Source organism: Takifugu flavidus, chromosome 10, assembly GCF_003711565.1.
Source record: "Takifugu flavidus isolate HTHZ2018 chromosome 10, ASM371156v2, whole genome shotgun sequence".
Classification (NCBI taxonomy): domain Eukaryota; kingdom Metazoa; phylum Chordata; class Actinopteri; order Tetraodontiformes; family Tetraodontidae; genus Takifugu; species Takifugu flavidus.
This window is the reverse complement of record NC_079529.1, coordinates 12,484,438-12,495,770: the sequence shown is the minus strand read 5'-3', so window position 1 is coordinate 12,495,770 and position 11,333 is coordinate 12,484,438. Positions and strand designations below refer to the sequence as shown.

Here is an 11,333-nt window from a genome sequence, read left to right as displayed (position 1 = left end):
TACTGTAAGTGAATTTTTAATCGACTGATTCTGAAGAAATTCTTAATGGAAACCCATTTACATTCAGTAAACTACTGTTGCTGTATTTATATTTGTAATTCAATACTATGTTGATTTAGATCTGGTTTTATATCTAAAAATTATTATAGACGTGTGCATCTTTCCTAACAGCAACTAATGGAATATAAAGTCACAGTGATTTTAATGAGAAATCAAAAGTATTTGCAGTGGATTAAGCACATGAACTCACTTAGAGAGATTTTATTATGTCAATTTAACAACTTGGAAATATTTGTAAGGCTGTTTATTTTGCAGGAAGCAGTTCTTTTGTTGTAGCTGTCAGCCGGGGAACAGGAGGACTGATTGTTGGATTAAAGCTGTTGTGAGCTCAGCTGTTCTTCAAGAAGTGTTCATAAAGTGTTGGATGGTTAAAAATCCAGATCTTCTTGAAATTCTTTCTTTTGAAGAGTGTTCCGATATGATGATAAGACAGATATCCCAGGTTTTATTCCAGCACTAGCTGTGATTCACTAAAACTGTTGCTTAAATAAAGGTTTCAGCTATGATTTTAGATCATTTTCAGCTATTATTTTAGATAAAACTCGCTTCTCCCGCAGCACCCAGAGATCATTGAAGCGGAGTTGGTGATAAAGGACATTAAAGTCTGATGGAGGAAACACCTGAGTCAGGCTGGTGGTTGGGAATATACGCTGGCTGAACCCTCCTCTCACTTGTGTCATATTACAACTAAGTTTTTGCTCCAGGAAGGAGAAAATGATTCTATAGCAACACATTCAGATTCCCGTAGCCCCTGCAGTCACTAATTATTGGACACCTGCTTGTTTATTGTGTGTGTGTGTGTGTGTGTGTGTGTGTGTGTATGTGTGTGTGTGTGTGTGGCTTAACACTATTGTTTCAGCTGCTCAACCAGGCTGACCAGTTCAGAACAGCCATGAAATCTGAGAAGCAGCAGCATCTGATTCTGTTTACCCCGATGTGCCCACTGCATCCATCCTCCCTGTTCTCTTCTGAGGGTCGATCAGGTTTGACCTTGCTATTGAAACATCTTCTCTTCTGTTCCCGATTCCTCCAGATATTGACTGAAGAAAATACTCACAGCAGACATGAATGTGCAGCACTGGAGTCACACATCACATTAATGGAGAATGTCTAAACGGCTGAACACGCAGGAGTGACCGAGTAGAAGAGTCCAGCTCTTATTTAGAAGTGTGATTATCATTACCAGCTCTGATTTCTGCTTCATGGGATGTGAACATTGAACGAAAAACAAACCTGAGGCATTGTTGATGCGTAGACAAGTGAGAATAAACGTGTTGACAGACCGGTCTAAGACCTCCTCTCAGAACTCTCCACACTTTGTATGTATCCAGTCAATTCACAGTAGGAAACAGGTCTATCAGAGCTACCATTTTCATGTATATATATATACTCCGGCGGCCTATAAATACAGACTCTCCAGACACAAGGAGCAGTCTCACGTAAATAACAAAGTATTTATATTTCACAGTAATAGTTGATCCATTCATATGGACACATGTCGGCACGGACATGAACCTCAGACTCAGCTAACAAATGAACAAATGAGAACTCCTCAACTCCTATTCAATACATTCTGAGTTCCAATCTGCCTAAAACGGTCAATAATCTTTAAGAATGATTTGAACCTCTTAACTTTCCAATTGCTCATTCTTGGCAGTTCTTCACACAAACCTCTGGAGAAACCAAGCAGTTTTTTCTATAAAATAAAATAAAACCATTGATTACAACTGAGCTTTACATCCCCTTTACACTGATTAACGTTTCATGGTGGAAGATAAAGCGTTCTACATGCTGATGCTCCTCTTATGACACTGCTGTGTAACGGAGGGTTTGTAGCTGGATGTCAGCGTGGGCCCTGTGACAGGGCTGAGTGTAGGGACGGGGGGGAGATCGCAGCTGAAGTCCTGCCCATTAGACCCAGAACTGCCTGATGACTCCATGTGCTTGCTGGAATATTCGTACAGATTCTTCCGGAAAGCGCTTCTGGTGTTTTGCTCCTTTTTGAAAAAGATTATGTAGCATTTTGGGAAGAAGTGACAGCTGAGGATGCCGTAGTTGGAGATGAGGATGACCACCATCTCCACTGCTGGCAGGTACACCCCTGATGTTGTCACATAAATAGGGACAAAGAGCAGCCAGGAAATGAGGTACAGCAACATGCTGAAGGTGATGAACTTGGCCTCGTTGTACTGCTCCGGTAGTTTGCGTCCCTTGAAGGCACAGATGAAACACACAAAAGCCAGGATAGCTATGTAGCCTAGCATCACCCCAAAGGCCACATACGAACCCTCGTGGCAGTACTGCAAAAGAGTGGTTGGTTGTTTGATGATGTGAGCATACGGGCTCAGGAGGACCAGCCAGCAGATGCAGGTCGCCGTCTGCAAGGCCACGCAGATGGTGATGATGGCGTACGGCTGATAGATTTTTCTCAGCATGTTCTGCAGCGCAGGGTTGAACTGAAAGGCTAGAAGGATTTGCAGCGTCTTGACCAGGATGCAAGAGACACAGAGAGTAAAGCTGATTCCAAAGAGCACCTGGCGGGCCTTACACTGGAGACTGCTGGGCTCGCCAACAAACAGCATGGCGCTGATGTAACTGACCACCAGAGAGAAGAGGATGGCTTGGCTCAGGGGTCCTCCGGCGGCCTTCACTACCGGAGTGTCACGTTGATACAGGAATAGAGCTGATGTCAACAGACACAAGAGGATCCCTAGGGCAGAGAACGCCAGGAGAACGACAGCAAAGATGTCGTTCCAGGAGAAGAAGAGCTGCTCTTTGGAGATACAGCTGGAGCTTCCCTTTGGAGACCACTCTGTGTCTGCATCACAGCTCAGACACTGGTCCATATCTACAGACAAAGGTCCACAACAACAGGGTTACATGAGAAGAGAGAGAGAGAATGTGTGTGTGTGTGTGTGTGCGTGTGCATGTGTGTGTGTGTGTGCGGGGCAGGTTTTATAAGGACAATGCTGGTTGGATTTATTTGCCTCGTGTCGCTGTCTTACTCGCTATGAGGGTTTGGAAATATTGTGGAAACACTAAGGGCACATAGGGGACTCCATCAGCTGCTCCACTTGTGAAACCAACACAAATCTAAATGAAGTTCTAGCAGGATTCATAACAAGCAGAGCTGAGTCAGTCGTGGTGACGTTCAGCTGGAGGGCTGCAGGTTCCTACCTGTGCTGTTGGAATAGTAGTTCTCCGTACAGTTGATGCACTCGTAGCAGCACGTGTGTTGACCCTCGGATGTTTTCTTAAATTGTCCAGGAATGCAGCTATTGGAACATTTGGAGACCACCTGCTGTTGTGGACACAACATGAGCCATTACTGGTTGTAAACAGCTTCCTGAGTTACCTTTGCCTTCAGTACATTTTCAACATGAAGATGAGGGCTACTCTTTGTTCATGAGGGTAACTATATGAGGTCCAACCTTCAGGTCATCCAGGAGTTGCTTTGTGGTGAAGTTGTGCTGCTCCATGAAGGTGATGTTGGGGTACAGAGGGTGGTACTCAGCTACAACATGGTGGACGCTGATCTCACTTGTTACAGATGTCCACATGACGATTTCATAACCCATGTTGATGTCGCCACTGCTGTCAAACTTATAGCTCTTTTGTCTAAGTTTGAACTCCTGCATCCTGAGAGCTGCCAGCACCTACAGAACATGGACCACATCACTCAAGTTAAGAGAGATCCTTGGATGAGACTTTGGTTTTTCCAACATGTAAGGATGTAGATTCAGAGAATAAATATAAATAAACTAATTCTGATGATAAAACGATGGATAATCTCGTTATGCCCAGTGTCACCATGGCGACATGAAGTATTAGACGCAGGACAGGTTTTGAAAGTGTTAACAAGGGCATTAAGTGAACGGTAGCTCAGCGATGCTCCAACTTTTGCAGTGGGAGCCAGATCACCAGCTAATGTTCTTGCAGGTGTCACCAGAGAGACGTGTCTCTAAGATGTCTGCAGCATATCTTTAGATTTGGCCTTCACTTCTGTTTATTCAGGTGATTGGACATGTGCATACCTGCCAGGGTTGAATGCTGCCAGGGGTTTTGCAGTCTGTTCTCCTGCAGATAGTTGCCACAGCTTGAGTGATAGCACTTACAGCCATCTCAACGCTAAGGATAAGGTCTGCATGAATGTGCTCCCTGAGGCTCCTCAAAGCCTCAGACACATGTTTGTCCTCTCCAGAACCAACAGCAGTAGCGTTCATGTGCATGTAGAACTCCTGCAAGAAGGGGTTGATCTTGATGTTCTCCTCTGGTGCCCCCAGCCGCTCCAGGTACTCCCGGAACAATGACACATTTCCACTTTTGAAAGTGAAGCCCAAAACGCAACCAATGTCCTCCAGAGTTAGGTTACCATAAATGTATCTGGAGGCGGACCAGCTGTCACTGGCCACCCACACTCTCCTCATTTGGCCCTCCCCATTAGTCTCACCGGGTTTCAGCATCATGCTCTTAAGTTCGTGGAACAGGAACTTCATTTGGGATGGCTTTGCAAATGAGATGATGACCTGCACTTTAGGATTCTTGTAGATGATTCTGGCGGTTTTAGTGATAGCTGAGCTGGTGTCCTGGCTGGACACAGACTGAGGGAGGATGGATTTGAAGGCCACACAGATCCCCTTTGCAGAAGCCTGAGACACAAACTGGTCGAGGGCTGAGAGTCCATAGCTTCCATCTGTGGTAATAATCCCCACCCAGTTCCAGCCATAGTGGCTGAGTAAGGTGATCATTCCTGTCGTCTGATACTTGTCATTTGGAATGGTCCTCATGAAGGCAGGGAAGTGAGTCTTGTCACTCAGGAGCACAGCAGAAGAGGAATAACTGATCTGGGGAAGATAGAAGCGATAGCATTACTGTCAGCCCGCCCATGTGCCACGTCTCCATGTGACCTCAGGGGTGAAACAACAAGTCACACCGAAGGTCACACCGATAACACAAAAATGAAATAATCTCTGGCGTTCCCATCTTAGACTTAAGTTATACAAAAGGGGATTTTTCTCATCAGGTTGTGCACGTTAGTGCTTGAGAAAAGGTGCCACCAGAGTAGAAGTACAAACGTACTAACACAATTATGTGTAACTAGACTCTCACACTTCCCTGAGTCTCGGCTGCATTGAGTAACAAAACTAATCCCTTTACACATGAACTCAACACAGAACTCCTCCAGGCATGACTCAGCTGTTCAGCCACACTGATAACAAGAGAGACACTCCTAGGACAGAAATAACATGCACATCCTGGAAAGACGAGTCTGAGATCATGTTAATGTCAAATTCTAGAAACCTTCTCTCACCAGAGGAGAGACAGCAAGTGTCACCTCCACACCAGACCATCGTAAGCACCTCTCTTCACCCCTACAGACTTTGACCCTCAACAACAATGGACCATTTCATCAGTTGCACCACTGAGCAAACAGGCATCATTCACCAGTTTCAGGTTGTTGACCGACAGTCAAGAATAGAGGAGGGCTGAAAACACGTCTGCGCTGGTCCTGAAGCATAGAAGAAGAAAAGCTCTTGACCTGATAAAGCAGCATCCCTCCATCCATCATCCATCCCTCCATCCCCTCCCAGCTGTCTTTGGCTGGGACCATCCTGGACCAGCTCATTACAAACCCAACAAACAACCACTGACATTCCTGAACAACACAAGAGATACTTTGTTTTTTCCAACTCGTGATTATGGAATGTTGACTTGACTGGAACTCTCAACATCGTCACTTCCTCCAGGTGCCGCTGATGGTTGGCGGCTAAAGAAAGTTCCACCTGTCAGTGGATCGTGTTTGTGTTCCTGTTGCAGCACAGCTGAGATGATGAGACTGGTTCCAAAACCCTGGAACAAACCTTAAGGACTTGGTTTTGATAAAATCAAGAAGGAAACTTGAGGTCATCGGCGATTTTATGTCTTTAAGACGAGCCACAAGTTTAACTAACTGCCCAATCCTCTGCCTTCATAGATAAACACAACTTATTGTCATTTGCATATTGATTCCTCGCTGCTGTGAGTCACCTGACTAACACAAAGATTAGGAAACATCACAAACATGAACAAATCTGACACATTTGGTCTGAACCAGCCAAACTGGCTGCTGCTCTGTCGTCCCCGCTTCAGCCGAATATTTCAACTACAGGTCTGACTGGAGTCTTCTGGCACTCATTCATCCTGTCCTCAGCTTTTAAAAATATCTTTGCACACAGCACAGGATGGAGGCTCTGGCTAATAGCTATTCATCTGTAATGTATGTCTGTATGTTTATATCTCCCACTTTTATAATGGTAGTATCTGCTTTTATGTTCTGCTTTTTTGCCTCTAATGCTGCCTCTTGACCATTGTGTAACATATCTATTAGATAGATAGATAGATAGATAGATAGATAGATAGATAGATAGATAGATAGATAGATAGATAGATAGATTCTCTTGGTCCTGTCTTACCTGAGGAATCATCTGCAGAGTCAGTTGTCTTGCAATTGCAATGGACGTTTCTGAGTAAGAGGCCCCGACAACAGCCATGATTGGCTGGCCACAGGAGGAAGAACTGCCCGAGCTGTTGCAGTTGCCCTGCTGCATCAGGTCGTTTGTGGCCCTCAAAGCTGTGCTGACGTCAGAGCAGGAATCCAGGATCCGATAGCCCAAAGTGATGTTGGCATCAGCCAGCGGGGGAGATTTATTCATGTCCTCTATGGCGTTGATCATAGCCAGCGCCAGTACAAAGCCGCTCTGCTGAAACCTAAATAGACAGTCCAGCCAGAATTCCAATTACTTTCATACAACCAAGAGGACGGACTACAATTTAGTATTTAATAGTAACATTCTGTTCATAAACCAACACGCACAACCTCCTTCAGGATTTCACTGTATACAATCATACAATTCATTCATTCGTAGATGTTTAGCTGGGTGTAGCAGGGAAACTGATTCCTGAACACACACACACACACACACACACACACACACACACACACACACACACACACACACACAAACACACACACACGAGATTAAACTTTGTCATTGCACATGTCAAATGTTTAAGGCAACAAAATTAAGCTACATAAACATACACATGCAATACATGCATGTGAGCGCACGTATGCTCATACCTAACATACCCTACATCAATAATCCCGCTCTTTTATAGCCTTTTAGATTTTTCTGGTTGTTATTTGAGCATTTTTGTTTACATTCAACTAATGTATAAGCTGTCATTCCCTCTCCCAACACCTGAGTCACAATTTCATCTCTTCTTTGCTCTCAAAGTTCTATAAGAGATGGATGAATGAGCTCACCTGATACATCGCCTGATGTGGGGTTCAAAAGATTCGGTTTCTTTGTCAACATCCTCGTGAATGGGAAATATTCCTCCAATTATGATATCTCCTGGGGCTGTCGCTGCTGGTAGGCTGGTACTCGCAACGGTATCACGGCCAATTTTCAGGATTAAAAAGAAAAGTGTGATGTGCACATTTATAATGAAACCAACCATGGCCATGGGACAGTCTTCCTCTGAGTTTGGTTACTAAACTTTCTTCCCCCTCTCTTCTTTCTGTCTGTTCCTCCTTGCCTGCAGCAGAGTGATACTGTCCTTTTCTAAACATCTTCAGCACGCTAGAAAAAAATTCCCTCTTGCTTCCTCCTTCATAGTTTGAAATTCTCATATTCTCCCCTGCAGCCCTGCCCACTTCTGAGCAGAGTGAGTAGGTTAAGCAGAGCTCACAAGAAATGGTTTTATGTTCCACTTCAAGTTACATCATAATTTCTGCTAATAATTTTGTGATGTAACTACTGCTTAAGAAAATCTTCACTAATGCTATTTAATTGTTTGTGAAAAACATAATTGTTCATGTGTTTATAAAATCTAGGAAATGTACATGTACTAAAAATAAAAAAAAGATCTTAATATGTCGGTTTTAGCAAGGAAACATTATGCAAACAAATAAAAAATTTAGCTTCGCCTAAACTCAAAATCCAAATTTAATACGTAAATCTGCCTGTTGTTGTCCTCCTGGCCGCTAGGGGCAGTGCTGTGACAGAATAATTCACTATACCAGCCGATGCCGCCTGGCCGGAAGTGAAGAAAAATGGAAGCGGTAGTGTTCATCCTCTCACTTGTCGACTGCTGTGCATTGATTTTCCTTTCGGTCTATTTTGTATCCTTTTATGACCTGTTTTCAGGCAGAAATAAATACATCAAATGATTCACCTACACTGCAGAAAAGTCATCAGATTTTTTGATAGGAGTTGATACATTGACTGCTGTCGTAGGTGTAGGGGACATGCTAGCTTCATGCTAGCTTCAAACTTAAAGCATCTAATGTCTGGGAGAGTTGGCTGTTCTTGCTACATATCCAGAAACACTTATGTCTAATATATTTGCAAAGGAATAGCACTTAGTTTCAAGTAATTATGGAAACGTTGAGTGCTTAGTGGACTTTAGTTTGATTAGCAATCTATTAGCACAATTATGTATTTATTTTTTAATATACTTTTTTTGTGTAGGTAGTAGAGAATGAAATGTTGACTTTTTTTGAAACACTGTTCTTTCAACTTTATTCTTAACTCTAAATTCAGATTATCACCCTGTCTGATTTAGAATGTGACTACATCAATGCTCGGGCCTGCTGCTCCAAGCTGAATAAAGTAAGTTGGGTTATTCAGGATAGAGCTGCTATAACACATCATTTACATGCTCACTAACCCTTTTTACTTGTGTATACAGTGGTTTGAGCCAAAGATCCTAATTGTGTTTGTTGTTGCAGTGGGTGATTCCAGAGATAGTCGGACAGTGTCTGTCTACGGTGCTGATGCTGGTCTCCATGCACTGGTTCATCTTTCTTCTCAACCTTCCTGTTGCTGCCTGGGACATTTACAGGTATGTTTAAACTGGATTCATAAAGCTTTTTATCATAGCACATGATCCAGTTTTATAAACACTTTTGGACCATGTTTGGATAAATGGAGGTTATTGTATCCATACCTGAACTCAGCAAACATTATTTTAAGCCATGTGGATCCTGCATGGCTGTCAAGCTACTGTCACGCATCTTGTAAATGCATATTTTAAAATTATGTGTGGAGCTCTGAACTAGTCATGTGTAATAAAGACCTTATACAAGCATGATTCATTCAGGGCCTCAACTCAGCCAACAATACCTGGAGATCACTTTGGTTGAGTTTTGATTGAGTTGAACTTTATCACCACATTAATGCTGACCATTGTCTGGTTTACTCCCGGTTAGATATAGGACGGGAAAAATGTCAGGAAGAAAATATTTACCATTTCATAGCAGCAGCAGCATAATCAGGCAGCAAATGGCATCAGCAGCATTAATAAGATCTAAAGAGGGTCCTCGACTGTTCAGACTCCACGGTGTAGGTGGGTGGGGGTGTTAATGAATTCAAGACATGTGAAATACACACTGTTTACTTGCAAAGTGAGGACATTTTGTCTGGTTAATATAAAGGTCTGTTTAAAGGTTAAAAATTCTTTTTAAGGTTGTGGTTAGTGTTGGTGGGTAGGCTTAGGAGCTGGAAAAGACCTCACAAAGATAGAAGTACAAGGCTGTGTGTCTGTACTACCCTTCCCACAGTGTGGGCTGAAAGTGGCACTTTAATGTCATGGCATATCACTAGGGCAACCGCTCCATCCCCTGAGCGATAGCCATGACAACCACCATATTCTGTAACACGGCTGCTTCAGCCACCAGTGGGCTCCTGGACCACTGCAGCCACCAACACCAGTGAGCTCATGTTGGCCCTGGTTTCAAAGTGCCACTAGTGGCTGCAGGGACTCGAGTTCATGTTCCAGCCCTGCTCCCCAGTCTGTGCTGGCTGCTATGTTTACAGCATCGTAAGGCAACCGTCATGCACACATCTGCCTCTGCTCATGTGCTGGTCCAGGCCTCGTGATGATCTGTGGCAGTAAAAGGGCCAGAAGGATAATGTCAGATAGATTAGCGTGGACATACTATCGTCCATGAGGGTTTTGTTCTTCTTCTACATCGCAGAGATGTGACTCTGAGAAGAAGGACCTTTAGATCTTTAGCTTTGCCTAGGACCGACTTAGGGTAACATTCCTTGTTATAACAGTCCTCCCATTATATGAAAGAAGCAAGCTGTCACACAAGGTTCTACTGGGTGTTGAGGAAGTTCCTGGCTCTCCCCTCAGGAGCATAAAGGTTCCGATGGGAAACATGGGTGTGTTTGATCCCACCGAGATTCATAACCGGGGTCAGCTCAAGTCCCACATGAAGGAGAGCATGATTAAGCTGGGATATCACCTCCTCTGCTTCTTCATTTACCTGTACAGGTAAGAGACGGTGGCACAGCTGCAACTTGAACGCGGTGGAAGTATAAGCTGCCCTTTTAACGTAGACCTTTGTGGTTTTTCCAGCATGATCCTGGCGCTGATAAATGATTGAAGTCCGTCCATCCTGCAAATGCACTGAAATCATCCCATCGGAGGGGAGTTTATTGTTTACACCTCTGCCTGTCTTGTCAAATGTCTCCTTTCTGACTTCTATTCAGTCTCTTTAGTCTAATTTAACATGTTTTATGCCAGCAGGACAAAATAACAACAGCTGATGTGTTGCTGTAATGGTCACTCCATCGTTTCTCTTTCTACAGCGCAGACAACAGTTGTGTTTAGTGTTGTACTTTTGTGAATGTACTGTACAAGTTGCCATGGTGACACCTGTTGTGCTGCCCGACACGGTCTGATCCATCCTTCAGCACACTCCTTTTCATTTGTGGCAGACATTTCTGAACAGCTGACAAACGTTTTTCCTCACTACACTGAATAAACAATCTTGATCTGCACGCATGATTCCAGGCTGTGCGGTCACATGACACATGATTACAATCACATGGTTTGTTGGCTCCTTTGATCTCCCTTTCCTATATCTAGTGGTTGATTTGAGGAGGGTGTAGACTTGTAATAAACATGGCAACCATGGCGGGATGAGCGTTGATTTAAAAAGGCAATAAAATGATGGTTTCAGTCTGTTGCTGTGTTCGCGTCCCGCCTGTTGCAGGGGTGGAGTGATGTTGTGTGTTTGCTGAAATGTGACATTTGCAGTGGGACCAGCTGGTGACTTCCCCTCAGACACCAGCTTTTATTTTTTTAAGCAAAATGTCACTTTTCTAAATAAAGCTAGAAATCAGACACTGGGAGCGCTTGTTTTGGTGATTGTGTCATTTTAATTGATGAACGAACATCAAACTACACTTCAGTTGTAGCCGGATGTTATTTAACAT

The 11,333-nt window shown here is 43.7% G+C and overlaps 2 protein-coding genes across 2 annotated transcripts; one reads left to right on the top strand and one right to left on the bottom strand.

Moving 5' to 3' along the window:
• Window positions 1-1,495: 1,495 nt before the first annotated feature.
• On the bottom strand, window positions 1,496-7,713 carry gprc6a (G protein-coupled receptor, class C, group 6, member A). The gene is made up of 6 exons (XM_057044294.1): window positions 7,367-7,713; window positions 6,513-6,807; window positions 4,095-4,904; window positions 3,492-3,716; window positions 3,238-3,361; window positions 1,496-2,908 (listed from the first exon to the last, which is right to left on the bottom strand). The coding sequence occupies exons 1-6, from the start codon at window positions 7,567-7,569 to the stop codon at window positions 1,845-1,847; spliced, it is 2,721 nt and encodes a 906-aa protein (XP_056900274.1). The 5' UTR covers window positions 7,570-7,713; the 3' UTR covers window positions 1,496-1,844.
• A 362-nt stretch (window positions 7,714-8,075) lies between these two features.
• On the top strand, window positions 8,076-11,249 carry cnih4 (cornichon family AMPA receptor auxiliary protein 4). The gene is made up of 5 exons (XM_057044299.1): window positions 8,076-8,227; window positions 8,649-8,717; window positions 8,837-8,949; window positions 10,246-10,386; window positions 10,471-11,249. The coding sequence occupies exons 1-5, from the start codon at window positions 8,159-8,161 to the stop codon at window positions 10,496-10,498; spliced, it is 420 nt and encodes a 139-aa protein (XP_056900279.1). The 5' UTR covers window positions 8,076-8,158; the 3' UTR covers window positions 10,499-11,249.
• Window positions 11,250-11,333: the final 84 nt, after the last annotated feature.

What these genes read in the sequence shown, in the direction of transcription:
- gprc6a (XM_057044294.1), bottom strand. Translation starts at nt 7,569, where the DNA reads ATGGCCATGGTTGGTTTCATTATAAATGTGCACATCACACTTTTCTTT. An exon ending in CACATCAGGCGATGTATCAG is followed by an intron (nt 6,808 to 7,366) that starts GTGAGCTCATTC and finishes CTGTCTATTTAG; the next exon opens with GTTTCAGCAGAGCGGCTTTG. An exon ending in AACTCCTGGATGACCTGAAG is followed by an intron (nt 3,362 to 3,491) that starts GTTGGACCTCAT and finishes TGTCCACAACAG; the next exon opens with CAGGTGGTCTCCAAATGTTC.
- cnih4 (XM_057044299.1), top strand. Translation starts at nt 8,159, where the DNA reads ATGGAAGCGGTAGTGTTCATCCTCTCACTTGTCGACTGCTGTGCATTG. An exon ending in GCTGCCTGGGACATTTACAG is followed by an intron (nt 8,950 to 10,245) that starts GTATGTTTAAAC and finishes CTCTCCCCTCAG; the next exon opens with GAGCATAAAGGTTCCGATGG. An exon ending in TTCTTCATTTACCTGTACAG is followed by an intron (nt 10,387 to 10,470) that starts GTAAGAGACGGT and finishes TGGTTTTTCCAG; the next exon opens with CATGATCCTGGCGCTGATAA.